Source organism: Pan troglodytes, chromosome 12 (assembly GCF_028858775.2).
Source record: "Pan troglodytes isolate AG18354 chromosome 12, NHGRI_mPanTro3-v2.0_pri, whole genome shotgun sequence".
NCBI lineage: Eukaryota > Metazoa > Chordata > Mammalia > Primates > Hominidae > Pan > Pan troglodytes.
In genome coordinates, this window is record NC_072410.2 from 49,686,129 (window position 1) to 49,711,896 (window position 25,768).

The window sequence follows — 25,768 nt, forward strand, 5'->3', positions numbered from 1 at the left end:
TATAATATTGATTTTTTTAATTTCAAAAGCAATTTAAAGATCTGGAAATATAAATCATACATAAACCTATTACCCAGAGGCAATCTCTATTAGCATTTTAGTATATTTTCATCTAGCTTTTTTGAAAATATAATTTTTACCTTTTTATTTTGAAACACTTTTAGTCTTACAGAAAGGTTGCAAGAATAAGGAAAACTTCCCTATTTGCCTAGATCTACCAATTTTTAACATCTTATCACATTTCCTTTATTATTCTCTTTGTCTACAGGTAATCATAAAGTCTGAAAAGATAGCAAATATACATGGTATCATTAGGACATCTTCAATCTGCATTCAATTATAGTATCTACATTTCCAGGTTTTATGGCTGCCCTGTATTTTTACACGTTATTTTTCTTCAACTATTTACGAATAGGTTGTATTCATTCATCTCCTAATACATCAGAGTATGTGACTTTTTTTTTTTTTTTTTTTTTTTGAGACAGAGTCTTGCTCTGTCACCTAGGCTGCAGTGCAGTGGTGCGATCTCTGCTCGCTGCAACCTCCACCTCCTAGGTTCAAGCGATTCTCCTGCTTCAGCCTCCCAAGTAGCTGGGATTGCACTACCACACCTGGCTAATTTTTATATTTTTAGTATGGACGGGGTTTCACCATGTTGGCCAGGCTGGTCTTGAACCCCTGACCTCAGGTGATCTGCCTGCCTTGGTCTCCCAGAGTGCTGGGATTACAGGCATGAGCCACCACGCCCGGTCCAGCATATATCTTTTAAGAACAAGGACATTCTTGGCCAGGCGCGGTGGCTCACGCCTGTAATCCCAGCACTTTGGGAGGCCGAGGTGGGCAGATCATGAGGTCAGGAGATCGAGACCATCCTGGCTAACATGGTGAAACCCCGTCTCAACTAAAAATACAAAAAAAATAAGCTGGGCGTGGTGTCACTGGCCTGTAGTCACAGCTACTCGGGAGGCTGAGGCAGGAGAATTGCTAACTCGGGAGGCAGAGGTTGCAGTGAGCTGAGATCGTGCCACTGCACTCCAGCCTGGGCAACAGAGTTAGACCCTGTCTTAAAAAAAAAAAAAAAAAAAAGAACAAGGACATTCTCTTATATAACCGCAGTGTAGTAATTATATTCAGGAGACTTAACATGGATACAACACTTTTATTAACCTATGGTCCATATTCCACTTCTGTCACTTGTCTCAGTAATGCTCTTGAGAGCATTCCCCCCTCTACGCCAGGATCCAATCCCGAGTTACACAGTGCATCTAGTTGTCTCTTTAGTTTCTTTAATGTGGAATAGTCTCATTCCCACTCTTTCTTTGTCTTTATGACATTGACATATTTGATGAACAAAACCAATTAATTTATGGAATGTCCGTCAGTGTGGGTTTGTTTTGTTTTCTTGTGATTAGATTTATTTAGTCCCTTTGGAATATTATGTGAGTGATGCTGTGGACTTCTCGGGGTATCACATTTGGAAGAACACAGTGTCCCACCTGCCCTTCGTTGATCCTTTTAACATGTCCCCATCATTTTTTGGGGGTAAGACTTCATTACTTTCTGGTGCAACAAAATGTACCAGTTTCATCTTGTACCCTCCCTACCCCAGCCTTTGAATCCGCTCCTTTCCTAAGGAGCCCTGGTCTCTGTTAGTGGACCAGGATCTGGATGTCATTTGGTCTTTTTGCTTTTCGCTTAGTATCTGTCTAGCTCTGTTTATCCTCTTGTTTATTGAGTTGGAATCACACTGCTTATATGCATTTCATAAAATTTTAAGCATTATTCCATGTCATAAATGTTTGAAAACATAGTTTTAAAGGCTGCATAGTATTCAGTCATATGAATGGACCATCATTTATTTAACCATCCACCTTTGTAAATAATGCAGCAGTGAATATCCTTGGTATGTACACCTGACCAGATCTTTGAACATCTTGGATTGTTTCCTTAGACTACATTCTTAGAGGTGAAATTTTGCCAGGACAGCATTGTGAGCCTCCCTTATGTATGTCTTTAATGGGGAAATGGTCTGGGCTGTGTGGATTATAAGAGGTTAGAGAGGCAGCTGTTTCTGTTAGGAATGGACCGAAGCTTGATCTGGTTTGTGAGAGACAGCACCTGGGTAGGGGTGGCATTAGGGGTTAGAGGTTGCTTCATGCAGGGGTGCCATGGTGGGAGAGAAATGGAGGTGGGATGAGAACTGGTGTGTATGGGGACTTTGAGGTGACCTGGAGCCTATTGCAGGGTCTTTATTGGGAAGGGAAAGGAACAGGAATTGGCTTCAGGGTCTGGTGTCCTACTAAATAAGGGGAGGGAATGTGGAGGCTTCTGTTTCCTCCACTGTGCAAAGGATGGTGCTTGGAGAGTTGTGGGGCTCCAGGGAGGAATTTGGGGCAGAGCCCGGAGTGTAGTGAGGCATGAACCCCAGCGATTGCAGCTTCCCCTTCATCCCCGAGCTTGGCACCCTCTGTCTTCCCCTTGAGCTCAGCTTTGCCCAGCTGGCTTTGTCCCCAGGGCAGAAGGCCCAGCAGCCGGGTTGCTTGGTTTCCTTTCATTGTGCTCCAATGCCTGTGGCTGCGCTTAGCATAAAGCCCTCCTTTTCCACGGCCCCTGCTCTGGGGCAAGGTTGGGGGAGCTGCCCCTTGTCCTGCACCTCAGCAGCTACAGGGCTCTGGGTGAAGGAGGGCCTGCGGATTGTGAGCTCAGTGCTTTTAGGCTTGAGCTGCCCTTGGGGATCCCCCCTGGAGGCAGAGCTGGACCTTGGGGAGGGACCCTGTGGGGGGTAGGCAGGGTGCTCTGTCACTCAAGGTCCTGAGCAAGGCAGGGAGGCTGGGAGAGGGCTGGGGACCAGGCCTCACCTTCAGCCTACATGTCCAGGGATGCTTGGGAGCTTTTAATAGGCTCAGAATAGATCTCAGGGCGTTGGGAGAGAGAGGGGAAAATGGAAGTCACCTGGAAGAGCAGATGGGCCTGTCCTTGAGTATCTCAGTGGTCTCTCTGAGTTGACTTTGGAAAACTCTCAGCCCCAGGAAAGCTGTCCTTAGATTTCTGAGGCCTCATTGGCATTTATCACCCACACGAGGAGTCCTGGGGACCGGGGGACCCCAATCATAAAGGGTGGGGCTCTCCAGTGTCTGGAGAAGGGTGTGCAGCAGCTGATCCATTCACTCTTCTCTCTCATCCTCTTCTTCAGACGTCCTTCTATGGCCGCTTCAGGCACTTCTTGGATATCATCGACCCTCGCACACTCTTCGTCACTGAGGTAAGTCATGGCTGTCACCTCAGTGGCCCTTGGGCCTTTGTACCTTGTCATTTCAGAATATGTGGGTCATTAAGGGAGGGTGAGGATGGGGGAGTGAAGAGAATAGGGGAGGTGAGAGGTGAGAGGAAGGTAACAAATTCTCTCTACCTGTAGCTGTCTGTTTATGTATCTGTGTGTCTGTCTGTATCTGAGTTCATGCATTGTGCTGTATGCTTTTTACATTATATCATTTGGATCTCACAACACCCTTTAAGATAGATATTATTGTTATTCTTTAAAACTTTCAAGAAATTATTATCAAGTACATAAGTTATTTGCTCATTAGAAAAGTTCAAACAGTACAAATATGTTTAAGTAGAAAAAAGTATCCTTTAATCGTCCTCCCTACTTAGTTCCCTCCTCTTATAGGTAACAGCTGTTAATGGCTTTTAACATCAGGTTATTAAGGTATAATTTACCTTTCTTATGTATGCAGTTCTTTAAGTTTTGACAGCCATATTCAGTCGTGTATCCACCATCACAGTTGTATTAGTCCGGTCTCATACTGCTATAAAGAAATTCCCGAGACTGGGTAATTAATAAAAAAAAGTGGTTTAATTGTCTCACAGTTCCTCATGGCTGGGGAGGCCTTAGGAAATGATATGGTGGAAGGGGAAGCAGGCACCTTCTTCACAAGGTGGCAGGAGAGAGAGGAATGGAGGAGGAGCTTCTGAGCACTTATAAAACCATCAGATCTCATGGGAACTCACTATCACGAGAACAGCATGGGGGAACCATCCCCATCATTCAGTCACCTCCCACCATGTCCTCTCTCAACATGTGGGGATTATGGGGTTTACAATTTGAGATGAGGTTTGGGTGGGGACACAGAAGCAAACCATATGGGCAATCAAGATGTGAAGCATTTTCATAACCCTACATGTTCTCTCATACCTCTTTATAATCAATTCCTCCCTGTCTTCACCCCTTGTCAACCAATCATCTGCTTTCTGTTTCTGTTGTTTTGCTGTTTCCAGAATGTCATATAAATGGAATCCTACAGTATGCAGTCTTCTGTATCTGGCTTCTTTACCTTAACACAATGCTTTTGAGGCTGGGTGCAATGGCTCACACCTGTAATCTCATCACTTTGGGAGGGTGAGGCAGGAGTTATCCTCCTGGGCAACATAGTGAGACCTGCCTGGGCAACACAGTGAGACCTGTCTCTACAAAATTTTAAAAAATTATCCGAGTGTGGTGGTGCATGCTTGTAGTCCCAGCTACTCGAGAGGCTCAGGTGGGAGGATCACTTGAGCCTGAGAAGTTGAGGCTGCAGTGAACCATGATTGTACCACTGCACTCCAGCCTGAGTAACAGAGTGAGACCCTATCTTTAAAAAAAAAAATGCTTTTGGGATTCATTTGTGTCATTGCATGTATTAGTAGTTAATCCCTTCTTACTGCTGAGTAGTGTCCCATTGAAAGGATGTTCCAGAATTTGTTTATCCATTCACTTGTTGATAAACACCTGGATTCTTTCCAGTTTTTTGGCTATTATGAATAAAACTATATGAACATTCTTTGTGTGGATGTATGCCTTCATTTCTCTTGAAGGAATAAGAATGGGATTGCTGGATCCTATGATAAGTGTGATAAATACATGTTTAACTTTATCAGAAACTGCCAAACTGTTGTTCAAAGGGTTGTACATTTTACATTTCCATCAGCAGTGTATGAGAGTTCCAGTTGCTCCACTTCCTCACCAACACTTGCTATTGTCAAATTTAAAAATCTTTTTTTATTTCAGCCATTCTAAGAAGTATGTCTTGACAGACTTTTTGTTTTTTGTTTTTTTTGAGACGGAGTTTTGCTCTTGTTGCCCAGATGGGAGTGCAATGGTGTGATCCCAGCTCACCGCAACCTTTGCCTCCCAGGTTCAAGTGATTCTCCTGCCTCAGCCTTCGAAGTAGCTGGGATTACAGGTGTGCGCCACCATGCCCGGCTAATTTTGTATTTTTAGTAGAGATGGGGTTTCTCCATGTTGGTCAGGCTGGTCTTGAACTCTCAACCTCAGGTGATCCACCCACCTCAGCCTCCCAAAATGCTGGGGTTACAGGCGTAAGCCACTGCGCCTGGCCTTGACATACTTTTTTTTTTTTTTTTTTTTGAGACAGAGTCTCACTCTTGTCCCCCAGGCTGTAGTGTAATGGCACAATCTCAGCTCACTGCAACCTCCGCCTCCCAGGTTCAAGTGATTCTTCTGCCTCAGCCTCCAAATTAGCTGGGATTACAGGCACCTGCCACCACAACAGGCTAATTTGACGGACTTTTTATATGTATTTACAAATGTATGTAGGAATATATGTACATATAAAATGTCAAATATTATTTATTTTTATTTATTTATTTTTTGAGATAGGGTCTTGCTCTGTTGCCCAGGCTGGAGTGCAGTGGCATGTTCTCAGCTCATTGCAGCCTCCACTTCCCGGGTTCAAGTGATTCTCGTGACTCAGCCTCCCGAGTAGCTGGGATTACAGGTATGCACCATCACACATGGCTAATTTTTGTATTTTAGCAGAGACTGGGTTTCACCATGTTGGCCAGCTTGTCTCAAACTCCTGGCCTCAAGACATTCACTGGCCCGGTGGCTGACGCCTGTAATCCCAGCACTTTGGGAGGCCAAGGCGGGCAGATAACGAGGTCAGGAGATTGAGACCATCCTGGCTAACATGGTGAAACCCGGTCTCTACTGAGAATACAAAAAAATTAGCCAGGCGTGGTAGTGGGTGTCTGTAGTCCCAGCTACTCGGGAAGCTGAGGCAGGAGAATGGCGTGAACTTGGGAGGCGGAGCTTGCAGTGAGGCGAGATCGTGCCACTGTGCTCCAGCCTGGGCAACAGAGCGAGACTCTGTCTCAAAAAATAAAAAAGAAAAAGAAAAAAAAGAAATCCACCCCTCTCAGCCTACCAAATTGCTGGGATTATAGGCGGGAGTCACCGTGCCCAGCCTAAAATGTCAAATATTTATTAAGTACTATGAACAAGGCAATTTGTAAGCATTTTACATGCATTAACTTATCAGATTAACTCAAAGCAGCCCTAAGATGTGGATGCTATTATAAGTTCCATTTTACAGACAAAGAAAAGGACAGACTGGAAGTTAAGCCTCATGCATATGGTGCTGGCAAGTGATGGAGCCAGAGTATGAACCCGGGGACCCTTGTCTCCAGACCCTTATTCTCACCCCATTTGCATTCCTGTTCAAATAACTTGAGTTTAGGGAACTTGCCCAAGATTACACGGCAGAAGGCCTGAGCTTTGGCCCTGGCTGTCATGTGGGCAGCACTTCACTGCACATCTTCTCTGTGCTGACATTGGCTTACTTGCTTTAAGCCCTGGAGTTGACCAGCTCTGGGAGAGAAAAGCCATGATAGAAAGGAGCACAAGGCTTGCTGGGCACCTGGGCCTAGAACCATCCCCCCTCATGTCCAGGGGAGCAGCCCAGTAACATGAAATGTGGGAATTACTCTGACAGGTGGTTTCCTACTGCATCTCAGAAGGACAAAGGGCATAGGTATTTTAGTAGCTTACCTGGGCTCTGTCTGGATTCTCCTAAGAATTAATCAAGGAATAATCAATGCAATTACATAAAAAGTTGCAAGAGCACAAAACTAGAGAAACTACTTATCTAGCCCACCTAATGTGTGATTCTAGAAAGTTCCAGAACTGCAAAACTAGACACATTTGCAGTCCTAAAATCCCAACATAAATGCCACCTATTTGATGGAGGAGTCAGCTGAGACTTAAAGGATAGAGGTGCTAATGGTGGACTTCAAGGCATATTGAGACATGGTAGAGGGAGACGTGGGAAGCAGGGAGGTATTTCATTGCTTGCCAGATTACCATGAACAGGCAGGGGCTTTGGTGATGGACGAGCAGCTACAGGGTAGCATGCTGCCTGTGCCAGGAGGGTCCCCGCTCCCTTTTCCCAGTCCCTCCTCCTCCCATTCTCAGATCATTTCATTTCACTACTCTCCTCCTTATACCACAATTTTATTCTTCAACTCTTGCATTTTGAAAGACCCCAGCATTCTTGTACATTTTTGGCCCATTTCTCCTATGAGTAAATTTTCTAAATTTCATACTTAAAAAAAACTATTAATTTAAATATCAAGGCAACTTAAATATTTACTGACTAGAAAATAATGAAGGCAACTCCAATTTTAGAGTATTTTTCAAATTTCAATGTTCCTTTCTGTCATCAGAGATTCAGATAGACGTTGTAGAAAGATCTGCACTTCTCCTCCCCACTGTACCCCAGTTGGGGATTGTTTCCAGGGCTACCTGCTGGCCTTTTTGAAAGCTTCTGCCAACAGAAGATCTTCTAGGCTCCACAAACTCTGGAAGGGCCATGAATGGGACCTCTGGGCTAGCAGGATAGCGGCCATACTCCTCATTGGCTCTCATCTAGGCAGGTTATTTAGCAAGGTCATCTCCATCAATGCAATGGGAAATTAGAGGCCTCTGAGTCCCTCCCGATGAGCTGTGGGGCACTGGGAGGGCCAGGCTGCCCCTCAATGCTGGAGTCAGTTCACAGACCATGGCTCATAAATACTGTTATCCTCCCAGGGCCCTTGGCTGGTGTCCTGGGAGGGAGCACAGGGTGGTTGCTGCTTAGCTGGAGGAAATTTGGATGAGCTCATTTGTCTGCGATGAAGAGAGAACAGTAGAGGTCGTGAGGACTTGAGGAGGTGGCTCTGGAAGCTGGGGGGTCCAGAAGTAGAAAGATCCTAGGCAGCTTGAGCCATCTGGTGACCTGGTTCTGAGGGACATTAGCTGAACCAATGGAGAAACTCCTCTTGAGGCAATTTTGCAGGTACTTCTTTGTAGTTTATAAATGACCTCACTTTAAAAAGATCCCAACCCTTGTATGTGTAATAAGGCAGAGGAAATTTTATTCACTGTAATTTTTCTTAGGAAGAAGGCTGTCTTTGTTCTAAGAATGCCTTGAACAAAGCTTCAGAGGAGGAGGTTGCCCTGCTTGACAGAGGAGAAGAATGGTGCATTTTGATTCTAAATGGAGAAAGGAGAGGGAAGGAAGAGGAGGAAAAAAACAGCGGGAAGGAGAGCATGATACTGAGATGAGCTGAAAGACCAATAAAGAAATGCCACAATGAGGTGTGGCTGGGGGCTCTTTTGAGATCAGTGTTGCTGACTGTGTTTGTGAGAGCTGTGAATTTGCGTTGTTATTCCTTCTACCATAATTCCTGGGAAGTTGTCAGCAAAATATGCCTGGTTTGTGAAATCTCTGCAAGAGATTATTTGGGGGATTTTTTTTTCTTTTTTTTTTTTCGAGGCAGAGTCTTACTCTGTTGCCCAGGCTGGAGTGCGGTGGCATCTTGGCTCACTGCAGCCTCTGCCTCCTGGGCTCAAGCAATTCTCGTGCTTCAGCCTCCTGAGTAGCTGGGACTACAAGTGCATGCCACCATGCTCGGATAATTTTTGTATTTTTGTAGAGACAGGGTTTTGCCATGTTGGCCAGGCTGGTCTTGAACTCCTGACCTCAAGTGATCTGCCCGCCTTGGCCTCCCAGAGTGCTGGGGTTACAGGCATGAGCCACTGTGTCTGGCCATGTGGGGGAATCTTGAAGGGCTATGAGTCTCCTTGCCAGGGTGCAGTGTGTGCAGAATTATTTTCAATGAAGGAAACTACCAGGAGCTTGCAGAAGCAAAAGGGAGAAATCTTTGGCCTTCTCTGTAGGCCAGGGAATTAGATCTAGATCTCTAAAGACAAGGCTGTACGACATCTGAATTACTCTTAATTATGGACCGAAGATGGAAGGCATTTGCTATCCTGAATTCAGTAATTACTTAAGGAAATGAATGGCTGACAGATTATCATCATGAAGGGCATAGAAAACTAACTGAAATAGTATTAATAACAACAATTCAATACTAGAACTCGTGTCACAATCTGAAACTATTTGGGGTATATTATAGGATAGAATAAATAATTATACTGATGTGGAGAACCAGCATTTTCACTGTGGGAGATGAGAGATACAAATACAGAGTAGGGGAAAAGACAAAGAACTATGTGATGTTGTATTTGAATTGGGGGTACCAATATGCACTCATCACACACACACACACACACACACGCATACACACACACACATTCTCTCTGTCTCTTACATTTTCTAATTTTCTGGCTCTGTTTTCTGAAAGGGCCTAGAACTTTTGACACCACAGTAACTATGAACACACGTAGCACCCAGATCTTGGTTTCTAAATACTGCTACCCACAAAAAGGAACGAGGGCTTCCTGGATAAATGGTGGATTCCAGGTCTGAGGCTGCAAGTGTTGCTACAGAAAGCGAGGAAGTGCTCAAAGAATGATGGAGACAAAGGAACTGGCTTGAAAGGAAATCCACTGGCTGCATTGGGACAATTTGAGCATTAAGAAAAACAGCAATGGCTTGTAACACATTTAATTTAAAAAAAAATCTGTGAGTTCATAAGCTATGGTTTGAATGTGTCCACTCCATACATAATGGTGAATGTGATAGTATTAAGAGGTGGGGCCTTTACGAGACGGTTAGGCTGTGACTGGGATTAAAACCTTTATAAAAAAGGCTTCCCACAGCTGCTAGGGTCTCTTGCCTTTCTGCCTTCTTCCCTTTGAGAAAACAATATTTCTCCCGTCTGAAGGATGCAGACCTCACCAGACACTGAATGCTGGTTCCTTGGTCTTGGACTTCCAGCCTCCAGAACTGTGAGAAATAAATTTCTGTTCTTTGTAAATTACCCGCCTGTGGTATTCTGTTATAGCAGCACAGACGGACTACAACAGAAATTGATACCACAGAAGTGGGGTGTTGCTATAACAAATACCTAAAAATGTGGAAGCAGCTCTGGAGCTTGGTAAAGGGTAGAGGCTGGAATGGTTTTGAAATGAGTGCTGGAAGGCTGGGGGCGGTGGCTTACGCCTGTAATCCCAGCACTTTGGGAGGCCGAGGCAGGTGGATCACAAGGTCAGGAGTTCAAGACCAGCCTGGCCAAGATGGTGAAACCCCGTCTCTACTAAAAATACAAAAATTAGCCAGGCATGGTGATGGGCACCTTTAATCTCAGCTACTCGGGAGGCTGAGGCAGAGAATTGCTTGAACCCGGGAAGCAGAGGTTGCAGTGAGCTGAGATTGCACCACTGCACTCCAGCCTGGGTTACAGAGTGAGACTCCATCTCAAAAAAAAAAAAAAAAAAAAGTGCTGGAAAAAGTCTCATTGCCATGAACAGAGCAATAAAGGCAATTCAGATGAGGGCTCAGAAGAGAAGAGCTATGGGAAAGCCTCCTTCCTTTTAGAAGTAACTTATGGGATAGTGACAGTGAAGACCCTTCTGATAAGGTGTGAAACAGAAATGAGGAACAAGGTATTGGAAATGGGGGAAAGGCCATTCTTATTACAGTGACAAAGAACTTGGCCAAATTATGCCTGTGTCCTAGGACTTCGTGGAAGGCAGGGCTTGAGAGCAATGAACTAGGGTATGTGGCAGAAATCTCTAAGCAGCAAAGCATTCAGGATGCTTCATGGCTTCTCTTAACTGCTTATAGTAAAACGTAAGAAGAGCGAAACAATTCAAAGATAGAATTTATAATGAAAAGGGAAGCAGAGCATACATATTTGGAAAATTCTTAGCCTGGCCATGTAAAGAATAAAAAATCATGTTTAGGAGAAACCAGCAGTGTGGCCAAGTGACCATTTGATAAGGAGATTAGTATGGCTAGAAGGAAGCCAGGTGCTATTCATTAAGACAATGCGAGAATGACCCCTGAAGGCATTTCAGATCTTTGAGGTTGCCACATCCATCACAGACCCAGAGTGCCAAGGCCTTAGGGGCAGAAGTTTCTGAGGGTGGCGTGTAGAGTGTCTGTGGGACTTCAGGGCTCACTGCCCCTTGTCTCTGCCCACCGTATTCTGGCACATTGCTTCTCAGCCACCCCAGCTGTGGCTCAGGCAGACCCAGGTGCAGCTTGGGCCACTGCTCCAGAGGGCACAAGCGTAAGCCTTGTCAGCATCCATGTGGTGCTAACTCTGCAGGTGTGTGTGTGTGTGTGTGTGTGTGTGTGAGCTGTGGCTGCGGCGCTACCTCCACCAAGATTTCAAAGAATGTTGCAGACAGCCTTGGGGCCCAGGAAGAGAGTTGCTGCAGGGGTGGAACCACTGCAGTTTCCACCAGGGGAATGCTTAGTGGCATTGTGGGGATAGGGCTGTCTCTGCAACCCCAGAACAATAGAGCCACCAGCATGCAGCACCAGCCTGGGAAAGCCGCAGGAATGCAACCTCAGTGTGTGAGAGCTGAAGCATGGCTGTCTGGCAAAGCCATGGGGGTGGGGCTGTCCAAGGCCTTGGGGGCCTAACTCCTGCCCCAGTGTGTCTGGAAGGCAGGACATGGAATCAAAGATGATTCTCAAGATCGAATGTTGTTTGCCCTGTTGAATTTTAGATTTACTGAGGACCTGGTATTCCTTTTTTTTTTTTTCTCGTATTTCTCCCTTTTGGAAGATAAATATTCGTCTTGTGCCTGTCCCACCATTGTACCTTGTTTGATTTTACAGGCTCACAGCTGGAGGAAAATTTGCCTCAGGATGAATCACACCTTTGGGTCTCATCCATACGTAATTTAGAGGATTCTGGATGAGACTCTGACTTCAGACTTTTGAGTTGCTGCTGGAATGACTGACTTTTCGGGCTACTGAGATGGAATGAATATTTGTGAGAAGGACATAAATTTTGGGGGGCCAGGGTGAGATGCTATGGCTGAAATGTGGCCCATACAAAATTCAGGTGTTGAAACTTAATGGCAAATGTGATAGTATTAAGAGGTGGGATCTTTAAGAGGCAATTAGGCCATGAGGGTCCCTCCCTCATGAATGGAATTAAGGCCCTTGTAAAAGAGGCCTGGCTGGGTATGGTGGCTCACGGCGTAATCCCAGCACTTTGGGAGGCTAAGGCTCAAGAATCACTTGAGCCCAGGAGTTTGAGACCAGCCTGGGCAACATGACCAGACCCCAACTCTTAAAAAAATTTTTCAAAAATTAGCTGGGTGTCGTGGCATGCACCTGTAGTCCCAGCTACTCGAATCGGTTGAGCCTGGGAGGTCGAGGTTGCAGTGAACTGTGATCACACCACTGCACTCCAGTCTGGGTGACAGAGCAAGACACTATCTCAAAAAATAAAAGAGGTTTCACACAGGGTTTGGCCCTCTTGCCGTTCTGTTCTGTTGAGTACACAGCCTTCCTTCCCTCAGAAAGATGCTCTCACCAGATACCAAATGCTGGTTCTTGATCTTGGACTTCCAGCTTCCAGAACTGTGAGAAATGAATTTCTGTTCTTTATAAATTATCTAGTCTGTGGCATTCTGTTATAGCAGCACAGTTAGTGTAAGATAACATAGTAATACTAAAAATGTGAATGGGGAAGCTCTTCTTTTTATCTTTGGTAACTCTCAGTGAAGTAACTGATTCTGTCCAGGATCATTAATAAATACTATTTCCAAAGAGTAAAACGTTTTTGGGAAACTGAATACTCATTCGCTCTCAAAGTATCACCCTGCAGATTACTTAGCAATTACAAAGGAGAAGAAAGGGTACCTTTATAATAGAGAACCTTAAAATGTCTTTCATTCAGAAATCTCACTTCCAGAAATTTATCCAAAGGAATTAAGAGAAGTACAGTGAGATTTATATACAGGGATATTAATTGCAATGTTACTTATAATAGTGGACACCTTTTAGCCAGATGACCAAACTTAGCATCCCTAACAATTGAAAAGAAACTGACATTGTGTGCTTCCTGATGTGATGTGATACTGGTAGTAGTTCCTAAATACTGGAAGACATATAAAAGTCTAAAGAAAATAAAAACTGCTCATCATCCAACCTGCTAGAAATAATCACCATTAACATTTTGGTCCATGTATGTGTGCAATATTGGGATGACTGGCCGGGCGCAGTGGCTCATGCCTATAATCCCAGTACTTTGGAAGGCTGAGGCAGGTGGATCACCTGAGGTCAGGAGTTTGAGATCAGCTTGGGCAACATGGTGAAACCTCGTCTCTACTAAAAATACAAAAATTAGCTGGGTGTGGTGGCACATGCCTGTAATCCCAGCTACTCGGGAGGCTGAGGCACAAGAATTTTGAACCCGGGAGGTGGAGGTTGCAGTGAGCCGAGATCACATCACTGCACTCCAGCCTGGGTGACAGAGACTCTGTCTCAAAAACCAAAAAAAACTGGGATGACTGATACAATATGTACGTATCTATATCTCTATATAAATATATATAAGGAATCATATGCACATATGCATGATATGTGTATATACATGATACATAGATGTCATACATGGTTATATAGCAATGGATATCCATGGTATGCATGATACCTGAAGTATATACTTTTACCTATGAGTATATGAGCATTTTTTCATGTCATGAAATGTTTTAAAATGTGTTTAACTGCATAATAATTCATCACATGGTTATTCTATAAATTATTTACTCTTGTTGACCATTTGGGTGGTTTCTTTTTCATAAATAATATTGCAATAAATATCCTCTTACAGAAATCTCACTGTTTTTCCTTTAATTCCATTGGATAAATTTCTAGAAGAGGAATATCCAGATGAAAGACTTTAGATAAATATTTCACATTTACTGTATTAGTCTGTTCTCACGCTGCTAATAAGGACATACTCAAGACTGGGTAATTATAAAGGAAAGAGGTTTAATGGACTCATAGTTCCACATGGCTGTGGAGGCCTCACAGTCATGGTAGAAGGTGAATGAGGAGCAAAGTCACATCTTACATGGCGGCAGGCAAGAGAGCTAGTGCAGGGGAACTCTGATTTATAAAACCATCAGATCTAATGAGACTTATTCACTACAATGAGAATAGGATGGGGGAAATTGCCCCATGATTCAGTTATCTCCACCTGGCCCCGCCCTTGACATGGGGAGATTATTATAATTTAGGGTGAGATTTTGGTGGAGACACAGCCAAACCATATCATTGTCCTGCAAATTATAGCAACCTGTACCAAGATTTTATATGTATATACACACACACACATATACATATATATACACACATATATATACATATATACATATATACATATATACACATATATACATATATACACATATATACATATATACACACATATATATACACACACATATATATATATTATATATATATATATATATATATTTTTTTTTTTTTACGAGATGGAGTCTCACTCTGTCACCCAGGCTGGAGTGCAGTGGTGCGATCTTGGCTTACTGCAGCCTCCCAGGTTCAAGCAATTCTCTGCCTCAGCCTCCTGAGTAGCTGGGATTACAGGTGCCTGCCACCACGTCCAGCTAATTTTTGTATTTTAAGTGGAGATGGAGTTTCACCATGTTGTCCAGGCTGGTCTTGAACTCCTGACCTCATGATCCACCTGCCTTGGCCTCCCAAAGTGCTGGGATTACAGGTGTGAGCCACCGCACCCGGCCCAAGATTTTATATTTATACTCCCAATAGCAGCAAGTGAGATGTCCATTTAAATGTATTGTAGGAAAAAAAAAAGGAAAAAATAACCAAAAAGAAAAAAATGTGTTTTAGACAGCACTGGATAGTGTAACTTCAAAATCTTTGATGGAATTTTTAAATTTAAAACATCCCCATTGTCAATACCCTTAGATACTTCAAGTTCTTGTCCATCTGCATACATTTTGGCAATTATGACACTGAACATACACTTTTTTTATTCTATTCATTTCCAAGTCTTTATAACTTTAAAAATAGTTTTTGGGGTGCAGTGGCAGTGATCATGGTTCACTGCAGCCTTAGCCTCCCAGGCTCGAGATCCTCCCACCTCAGCCTCACAAGTAGCTGGGACTACAGGTGTGTGCCACCATGCCTGGCTAAGTTTTGTATTTTCAGTAGAGATGGGGTTTCACCATGTTGGCCAGGCTGGTCTCGAACTCCTGACCTCAAGTAATCTGCCTGCCTCAACTTCCCAAAGCGCTGGGATTACAGGCGTGAGCCACTGCACCCGGCCAACATATCGCTTTTAGTTTTTGCTAAGTTTACTTTTTAGAGTAACTTCCAAGAGTAGGGTAGCCAGGCTGGAAGCCATGGTTGTTTTTAAAGTTCTTGGGATAAGTGGATCGGTTTCTTTCCTGAAGGGATAGGCTGCCTGTCATGCTGCTGGAACTGCATCAGTTTACCTCACTTGGCCTCCTAAGGTAACTAGAGGTCAGGGCAGGGAAAGTGACGTGTCCCTGGTTCCCCTTCTTTGGGCCTCTCATAGGGTGGGCTTCTGGCTGATGGGAGCCAAGGACCCATCGCAGCACAGACAGGTAGAACCCTGGAGGTTCCAGGACTGCTGGGTGGGAACATGGAGTTGGGGATGGCTGAGGGAAGACAAGAGAAAGGCTTGGGACTTTGCCTACACATAACCATTACCTTGGGCCTCCAAGACTCACTGCTTGGAGGCGACTCTAGTAATGGTCAAGCTGTGGTAAGGATGCACGGCCCTGCCCTCAGTGGTGCAAGATTGGCCCAGTGAGAACAGTCAGCTACTGAACCATCAAGACATGGTGGAACATAACCTCCCTGCCATCCTGCACGCCCCACTGCCAGTTCATCCCCCCACCCCCACCCCCTGCCACAGTCTTTTAGTTCTATAACCATTGGGGCTCCCAAACTCTCTACTTTGCCTGAAATGGCCCATGTTTCAGCTGTAGCTACTTCCTCTAAGTGTGTTCGTTTTTTCTGTGTTAGGCTGGACTCAGCTTTGAGAGTAAAAGAGGCTGTTTATTTTTTTACTTGGGGTGCCCTGCCTCAGAGGCCATCAGTTCTGGGGGGGCTTTGGGCATTGCTGAGGTTTCTTTGGGAGATGGTTGCTGGCGTGAGCACAGCAGGTTCTTCTGTGTGGATGTTTCATGGAAATGGCTTGGAACTAGAGTTGAGGTTTCCTGGGATTTCTAGGTGTCACTCACCAACTCTGTGACCTTGGGCAAGGAAGTACCTTTCCCTCTTGGCCCCAGTTTTCTCAGAGAGGGGATGGCCCTCATGTTTCTAGCATGTGTACACGCAGAGGGGTAATCTTATCCATATCTCGTGTGAACAGGGCCTGGTCTCTCCAAGAAGAGATGAGTTTTGCTTCCGATGACTCTTCCTCAGCTTTCCTTTTTGTGCCTCTTTTTCTTCCTTGTCCCTCTGTCCCCATTCCCCTCCATCGGGGTATCCTGCCCTCTTCCCACCCTTTCCCCTCAGGTGGGGCCTTGAGGCAGGACCAGTGGGGCCAGGATTCTCCTCTGTTCAAATTCTGTGCTGCTGGAGCAGACCTCCTGGGTGCAGGCCCCTCCAGAGGGATCTTCTGGAGACCATGCCCCTCTCAAATACATGGAGGGACTCACATGGAGGGACTCTCATGGTGACACTTGCTGGCAGGCTGGCGATGGAGTAGCGTTTGGTAAGCAGCAGCCTGGGCTGTGTCCTCCCACTAACCCCAGCCGGGCCCCTCACAGCCTTTGTGTTCAGGGGCTGGTGCCTGTTTGTTTCTGGTTGAAAAGACTTCCTGCAGAGTTCACCCTGCCACCAACCTCCCAGCTTTTCCCACCTCTCAAGTACCCGGGCCCTTCTGCTGAGCCTCACAGTCCAGGGGCGTGTGAAGAGTTTAAACAGGGAGACTCTCCTCCCATTTCCCAAGTGTCTGTGATATAGGCCCTTTCTCTGAAGTGGGGACACCAGCCACTAGAACAGCCAGGCCTCAGGGCCCTGTCCAGACAGCTGGCCTGGGGCCTTGCCTCTCCTACAGGCCTGGAGCCTCAGCCCCTCGGCCTTTGACAGAGGTTTCGTAAGGTCCAAGGCCAGCCTGTAGCTCTCAGAGGCAGAAAAGCAGGTTCCAGCTTCCTTCAGTCCTGGGCCCTCGGATTTGTCTGCAGGAACCTTGGATCTTGTTCTCCCTCAACCCATGCTCTTTGCCAAGATGAGGGCTCTTTGGAATTTATTCTTTTGGTAGGAGGGCTCCCTTTGATGACTGTGTCAAGTGAGATGGAATCTGGCCAGGTTGTTATAGGAACTCAGGAGAATCCCTGGAGTGGGAAAAATAATGAGAACATGGGGCCATTCACCATTCAGCGTTGGAAAGTAGAGCATTCATTGTCCAGGTCCGGAGGGGCAGGCTTAAGGATGGGGGCCTCGCTGCATCACTAGGAGGCTTTGGTGGCATTGAGGGGGTGTGTGGTGGGTTGTGCAGAGTGAGGGTCTGACTAAACTTGGTTCAAATACTAAATCACCCACTTATTTGTGTGACCTTAAGCAAGTTAAAACAAATAAAACAATCCAATTTTGTAGATAAGCGTATTATGTCTAGAAGGAAAATCATCCTCACTTTTGGAGTTGTTATCTTAGGGGTATGTTTACAGATTTAAGATTACTTTTTGTACTTTTCCATTTTTTGTTCTGATATTTTCTTTAAACAGCATGAATTAACTTCTACAATGGGGAAAAAATAAAAACAACCACAAAGCTATCTCCACTTCGGAAATGAACAGTATCCGGGAAGGGGCTCTTTGGAATCTAGGAGCTGCTAGACCCTTCCATATTTGGAAGGGGAGGGACAGTACTTTTCAGCCTTCAGGCCATTCCAAGTAAGAAAAGTGTTCCTGGCCCCCTGACTGCCTACGGTTCTGTCTCGGGCCAGGCCTGGCTTAGACCAGTGCTGGCCACCATGGTGTTTCACATGCCGGTGCTTCACATGCAGGCCTGAGGGGTCGAGGGTGGCCTCTCTGTTTTGCCTGTGTTGGCAGTTATTCCTGCTGCCATAGTACAGGAGGTGGCTGTTCATTTCCCACTCTGGCAGCCAGCTCAGAAAACCCTGTGTGCCCTACTGAGGGCCCTTCCTGAGGCTACATCCTTCTTTTAGACCAAGGGGCTTATGTTGAGGTCTCTGCACTCTCATGCCTAGCCAGTCTCATCTCTCCATCAAAAGGGGAACACAGCAGCTTCACTGGGTTTCTTCCCCCATGCTGGGCTTCCTTGGTGTCTGGGTCCCTCATCTGGACCTTGACACGAGCTTCCTTCTATCACTGTTGTCTGTTTATTGTTTTTTGCTGCTGTTTGTTTGTTTGTTTGTTTGTTTATTGGAGACAGGCTCACTCTGTCGCCCAGGCTGGAGTGCAGTGGTGCGATCTCAGCTCACTGCAACCTTTGCCCCCCAGGTTCAAATGACCCTCGTGTCTTAGCTTCCTGAGTAGCTGGGACTACAGGCACCCACCACCACACCTGGCTAATTTTTTTGTATTTTTAGTAGAGATGGGGTTCTGTCTCAAACTCCTGGCTTCAAGTGATCCACCTGCTTGGCCTCCCAAAGTCCTGGGATTACAGGTGTGGGCCACTGCACCTGGCCTGTTGTTTTTTGAGATAGGGTCTCATTCTGTCACCCATGCTGGAGTGTGGTGGTGCAAACATGGCTCACTGTAGCCTCAACCTCCCAGGCTCAATCAATCCTCCCATCTCAGCCTCCTTAGTAGCTGGGACTACAGGCACTCGGCACCATGCCTGGCTAATTTTTTTTATTTTTTATTTTTTTATTTTTTAAGACGGAGTCTTGCTCTGTCTTGCAGGCTGGAGTGCAGTGGCGTGATCTCAGCTCACTGCAACCTCTACCTCCCAGGTTCAAGCGATTTTCCTGCCTCAGCCTCCTGAGTAGCTGGGATTACAGGTGCGCACCACCATGCCCTGCTAATTTTTGTATTTTTAGTAGAGACGGGGTTTCATCATGTTGGTCAGGCTGGTCTTGAACTCCTGACCTCGGGATCCACCCATCTCGGCCTCCCAAAGTGCTGGGATTACAGGCATGAGCCATTGTGTCCGGCCCATAGTTTACTTTTTAATTACTGTATAATAGTTATAGTGTGCATATATTGCTGTTTACTTATCCATTCTACAATGAATTATTTGCAGTTTGGGGCTATATAAATGCTGCTGCTATGAACATTCTTATACAAGTCTTTTGGTGGGGACAAAGGCTACCTTCTGTTACTGTTGCTGTCTCTTTAGCTTTTAGACTTAAAAAATCATACGGTTTTATCCTTTTTTTCTCTTTCTCCCCATCAGTTACTGTGGCCATATGTACTTTAGTAGGTAAATCTCTGCCAGTGTTTTTAAAATGTTGAAAATATATAAGTGCTACTTAAATATGTTCTCCTGGCCGGGCACCGTGGCTCACACCTGTAGTCTCAGCACTTTGGGAAGCTGAGGCAGGCAGATCGCTTGAGCCCAGGAGTTTGAGACCAGCCTGAGCAACAATGCAAAATCCCATCTCTACAAAAAATAAATTAGCCACATGCAGTGGCGCGTGTCTATAATCCCAGCTACTTGGGAAGCTGAGGTGGGAGGATTACTTGAGCCTGGGATGTTGAGGCTGCAGTGTGTTGAGATCATGCCACTGCACTCCAGCCTGGGTGACAAAATAAGACGTTGTCTCAGGAAAAAGAGAAAGGAAAAATCCTCCTTATAAAGGCTCTCTATTTTTTTCTTTTTTTTAGATGGAGTCTTGCACTGTCCCCCAGGCTCACTGCAACCCCTGCCTCCTGGGTTCAGGTGATTCTCCTGCCTCAGCCTCCTGAGTAGCTGGGATTACAGGCATGCACCACCATGCCCAGCTAATGTTTGTATTTTTAGTAGAGACAGGGTTTCACCATGTTGGTCAGGCTGGTCTCGAACTCCTGACCTCATGATCTGCCCGCCTCAGCCTCCAAAAGTGCTGGGATTACAGATGTGAGCCACCGCGCCTGGCCTAAAAGCTTTCAACATTACATTAAGATTAAAGTTCCTTGTGACACCCCTTGCCAAGTCTTGGCCCTTTCCTCCTACCCTGAGGTAACCCCAGCCACCAGTTTGGTTGTTCTCCTTCTAGGGCTTTTCTGATACTTTGACATATATAAATATTCACATAGGAAATATTATTTGATATGTGTGTGTTGTTTATTTGGTACAACAAACAGCATCATATTGCTTGGCCATTTGCTTTTTCACTCAACAAAATATCTTGGGGAGATGACCATGGAAGCAGACGTAGCTCTACTTCATTTTTTAAACTTCCGAGTAAGAACATTTAGGTGGTATTTCTATATGATTTTGTGTGTGTCCCATGAACTGAGGGCAGGCCGAAAGCCTTGCGCTGGCAGTATTTGTTACTGATGTAATCCCACAAAAGAAAAATTTGCAGGAGCCCTGGATCTGTGCCCCTCAATGTCTCTTTTCTTTCTTCTGCAGAGACGTCTCAGAGAGGCTGTGCAGCTGCTGGAGGACTATAAGCATGGGACCCTGCGCCCGGGGGTCACCAATGAACAGGTAACTCTGTGGGAGGTGGGAGCATGGCCAGTGGGGAAGGGAAGGAAAGTGAGAAATTCACAAACCCTTCCCTGCAGCCAGAACCACTTCTTTCGTCCAGTATATACTTCTGCTGGTACATACCCCTGTGGACTAAAAGCTCTTTGGAGATGCTCAGATCTCTCCTGTGCTCTAGGTCCAGTGGGAAGCATGGAGGCTGATAAGGCTAGGTTGGCCCAAAGGCCAAAGGCTTGGTGAAGCTGGCCCGCACTGGCTTGCGAGAGCTGATTGTGGGCATCTCTTCCCAATTCCACGATCAGGGATAACACAGTGGGAAATCAGCCATGATGGGAGTATTTATACCATAGAAGTTGGCAAATGCTACAAATCAGGACTTTTTCTCCAGAGAACAGGTTATTAAACGTTTACCAGCATACCACTGTTCAAAAATTCAGGTTAAGGGTGGGAAGGATGGGGGAGGATGTTGAGGATTAGAATTAGGATACTGTTGTTTTATTCTTTTTTAATATCGTGTAGGAACTCAAATTAGAGATACCTGAAATGTTGAAGGTGGTGTTTTGTTTTGGGGAGGGGTAAGGGAAGGTAGTAGTTAATGATTACAGAGACTGATGGTTCATGTGCCAAAGTCTGTCTTTTTGTTCATAAACTTTATTTCAAAAACTTTTTCAAACATTAATTTAAACATTTTCAAAGTCATGTGTGCATAATTCAAGAAGTCAAATAGTACTAAAGTGCTTGTAAGGGGCTGGGCACGGTGGCTCACACCTGTAATCCTAGCACTTTGGGAGGCCGAGGCAGGCAGATTGCCTGAGCTCAGGAGTTCAAGACCAGCCTGGGCAACATGGTGAAACCGTGTCTTTACTGAAAGACAAAAAATCAGCCGGGCATGGTGGTGGACGCCTGTAATCCCAGCTACTCATGAGGTTGAGGCAGGAGAATCGCTTGAACCTCGGAAATGGAGGTTGCAGTGAGCTGAGATTGCGCCACTGCACTCCAGCCTGGGCAACAAAGCGAAACTCTGTCTCAAAAATTAATAAAAATAAAATAAAATAGTGCTTGTAAGGAAAAATAGTATATGTTCCCTATCCCTCCCCAGTTCCCATGACTGTTCCCCAGGAGCAACTACTTTTTGCTGTTCTGCAGATAGAAATTTATATTCTATCTTTCAGACAAATATGCTTATCTACACTGCTATTTCTCAATTAGTTATTTTGGGTTATCTATTATGGTAGTTGAGGATTCAGCTCTCTTATCATCCACCCCTCTAAACACACTTCTTTCCGCCATCCATACTCACTCTTGAAATAGTTATCATGGTTTTGGGGCCTATACATATTCAGTCTTCATGTTGTTACAGTTATAGAAATAACATTTACTGCATAGTCAGACTGGTTGTATCATGATTATGTCTCTTTTTCAAATTTGTTTTATCTGGAGTTAATAACCACCTCAGATTTTTCATTGGCATACTCTCCTTTGTACCATCTCTCACTCTCACTGTACCCTCCCACGGCCTTTCAATACAGTCATGCACCACATAAAGACATTTTGGTCAACAAGTGATCACATATATGACAGTGGTTCCATAAGATGATAATGGGGGCCAGGCATGGTGGCTCATGCCTGTAATCCCAGCACTTTGGGAGGCCAAGGCGGGCGGATCACTTGAGGTCAGGAGTTCGAGACCATCCTGGCCAACCTGAAGAAACCCTGTCTCCACTAAAAATACAAAAATTAGCCAGGCATAGTGGTACATGTTTGTAATCCCAGCTACTTGGGAGGCTGAGGAGCTGGGAATCACTTGAACCTAGGAGGTGGAGGTTGCAGTGAGTCGAGATCACGCCACTGCACTCCAGCCTGGGCGACAGAGTGAGACTGTGTCTCAAAAAAAAAGATGATAATGGAACTGAAAAATTCCTGTTGCCTGGAGATGTCTTGATGATCCTGACCCTGTGCAGGCCTAGTCTGTTTGTGTCTTAGTTTTTAGTTAGTTTTAAGAGTTTAAATAGTTAAAAAAAAAAAGTTGAAAGTTTTAAAATAGAAAACTTACAGAATAAGGATATAAAGAAAAATATTTTGTACAATGTGTTTGTGTTTCAAGCTAAGTATTACAAAAGAGTCAAAAATCTGAAATTTAAAATTTTATAAAGTAAAAAATATACAGTAAGCTAAGGTTCATTTTATTGAAGAAATTTTTTTTAAGAGGCAAGGTCTTGCTCTGTCACCCAGGCCTGGAGTGCAGTGGGGCAATGTTGCTCACTATAACCTCAAACTCTCAGGCTTAAGCGTTCCTCCCACCTCAGCCTCCTCAGTAACACACCACCACACCTGGCTAATTTTTTTTAAAATAAATTTAGCGTGCTTAAATGTATGGTGTTTATAAAGTCTATAGTACTGTACGGTAATGACCTAGGCCTTCACATTCACCCACTACACACTCAGTGACTCACCACAGCAACTGCCAGTCCTGCAAGCTTCATTCATGGTAAGTGCCCTATGCAGGTGACCATTGTTTATCTTTTATGCCATATTTTTACTGAACCGTTTCTGTGCACAAATATACACAAACCATTTACATACACAAATATCTACCATTGTGTTATAGTTGCCTATATATTCAGTACAGTAACATACTACCCAGGCTTGTAGCCAGGGAGCAGTAGGCTCTACCTACCAGGTAGCCTAGGTGTGTTGCAGGCTTGCCCATCTAGGTTTGTGTAAGGATGCATTATGCTGTTTGCACAATGATGAAATCACCTAATGATGCATTTCTCAGAACATATCCCTGTTGTTAAGTGACGCATGACTGTATTTTCAGTGCTCCTTGCAATCTGAAGATTTCTGTCTTTGAGTTTCTTTTTGTTTTCCTGAAATTTTCCTTTCTGGGGCCTACCTCCGAGTTCCAGGTCTTCCTTTTTCTTGGTGTATTTCATCATTTTGGTGGAACACCTCTTCTCGTAGCTTCCTGAAAAAGGGTAAATGAGAAGAAAGTTTTGAGTCTTTTTATGTCTGAAAAATTATAATTCTGCACTCAGCCTTAATTGACAGTTTGGCTGAGGAGAAAATTCTAGGTTGACAATCATTTTCCTTCAGATTTTTGAAGACCATTGCGCTATTTTCTTCTGGGTTCCAATATAGCTGTTGAAAAACCTGATGCCGTTTCATTCCTGATTCTTTGCGGTCTGTTTTCTTTCTTTGGAAATATTTAGGATCTTCTCTTTATCTGTGAAATTTGTTTCTGAAATTCCACAATGCTGTTTCTTTTAAAATTTATCATTTTGGATTCTTCATTACCCCTTTCAATCTGAAGACTCCTGTCTTCAGCTCTGGCAAAATTTTTAATTGCTTTCATCACTTTTTCTCATTCTGGAACTTCTGTTAGTCAAATATTAGCCATCGTAGGCTGACACGTAGGTTTTCTCACCTTTTTTCTCTTCTATCCATCTCTATGGGCCAGAAGCGAGGGTAGGGCCTGGGGGATAGAGCAGGTAGGAAGCTGGATGTGGTTCCTGTCCACACCACCAGAAACCAGGCAGTGACAGTGAAAGCACATGATACCATGGGAGAGCCGTGGAAGGGGTGACCCTCCCAGACTGAGGGCATCTGGAAGAGATTTCTCCCCTGAGATATGAGGGCTGACAGGGCTGGTGAAGAGCAGGTGGGGGTGGTCCAGGCAAGGAGGTGCACACTGTGCTGGAGATCGAGGGAGCAAGACCCTACAGAAGGAGGGAATGGGCGAATGTGCTAGACTGGAGCATGGTGATGGGAATAGAGGGCAAATGCATGAGCGGAAGCAGCACCTTGGCCAGATGCCCCTGTGCAGGGCCCTGGGAGAGTGACAGACCCGCAGTGCCTGCTTACATGGGGCCCATCTGAAGGCATGTGCACTGCGTGCTGAGTCATGGGCAGCCGTCAGCCGGGAGGGCAGGCTGCGATCTCCTCTTCCCTGAGCAATGGGACTTCTCTCTGGCCATGAGCACCTAAGAGCCTGGATGGTGTGACCTGGTACCCGACCCTACTCAGGCCGAAGCAGTCCCCAGCCCCTTTCGTGTTCTTCTCAGACCTGTGAGAGTTGGGTCCTGCCTCTATGGCCTCCTGACCATGTGTTTCCTCCTGGCCCAAGCTCCGCTCTGCCCCTTTCTTGCTGAGGTTGGCCTCTTGGGACCCCTTCCAGCTCCCAGAGTTTGGGGAATGAAGCCACATTTCCTCCTCTTTGCTCCCTTCAGTAGCTTGAAGCTGCCTGTCCTGTTTCCCGGGCCTCCTTTGTTTTCTGTCCTGAAAGCCCCCATGTGCCTCAAGGGAGCTGAGGAGGAGGGGAACTGGGTGGAGGGGCAGCTTGGCACTAACTGTGCTTCCCGATTCTGGCTCATGTTGGTGATGCCTGCAGTGTCCATCTGGTGGCTGGGTAGCACAGTGCTCTAGGTGTGAGCCTTCCACTATGGTCCCCTAGAGGCAGATCCTCCCTCTCCCTCCCTTCCCCCAGCCTCCTGGCTCCCCCAGCACCAGCTCTCACAAATGCTTCCCTCCCTGGGCTTCAGTCAGCCAATCTACACCTTCCTCTGGCCTCTGCAGACACAGGAGCAGAGGGGACAAGTGGTGACATGGCAGCTCAGGGCTTGGGGGGCTTGGCAATCCATAATTAACAGTCACTGTTTCTGGCCCAGGCTGGCCCTGCTCATCTGAAGCGGCCCGGGTGGTTCTTGTTCTCAGTCTGGACAGTGGCCTCACCTGCACCTGGGCTCTGCGCCTGCTCTCATGCCTTTGCAGGTGTGTGGGCCAGAAGCCTGCAACTGGGTCCTGAGGCCTGCAGGCCTGTCCTGGTGTTGTGGGCAGTGCTGGTTAACTTGTGACACTCTCTTTTTTTACCCAGTTTGTCATCTAACCTGACTTCCAGGTACAACACCTCACCAGTGGGTACGCGCAAATGTATTGACAGTTTGTTTGCTCCTGATGGCCTTGGTTTGGTCTTCTGTTGTGGGTGGCTGCTCTCTCCTCCAGGGACCGTTACCTTGTTTAAAGGTTGCTATACCAGCCAAGCGTGGTGTCTCACACCTGTAATCCCAGCACTTTGGGAGGCCGAGACAGGTGGATCACCTAAAGTCAGGAGTTCGAGA

At 45.6% G+C, this 25,768-nt stretch overlaps 1 protein-coding gene across 28 annotated transcripts in view; it reads left to right on the forward strand.

The window, feature by feature from the left end:
* The window catches only part of SFXN5 (sideroflexin 5), a 129,485-nt gene that overhangs the window by 10,061 nt on the left and 93,656 nt on the right, over positions 1 to 25,768 (forward strand). For 13 of the 28 annotated variants that reach the window (XR_010149103.1, XR_010149104.1, XR_010149105.1 and 10 more), the window contains exons 2-3: positions 3,194 to 3,262; positions 20,577 to 20,654. Coding sequence is in view for 15 of the 28 variants with exons in the window: in XM_016948770.4 (XP_016804259.1) it covers positions 3,194 to 3,262; positions 20,577 to 20,654 (147 nt within the window). In the remaining 13 variants the exon portion in view is untranslated. Of the gene's footprint in view, positions 1 to 2,345; positions 2,783 to 3,193; positions 3,263 to 20,576; positions 20,655 to 25,768 lie in introns of those variants that run through there. The other 15 variants (XR_010149100.1, XM_054678529.2, XM_054678530.2 and 12 more) reach the window with 12 other exon arrangements.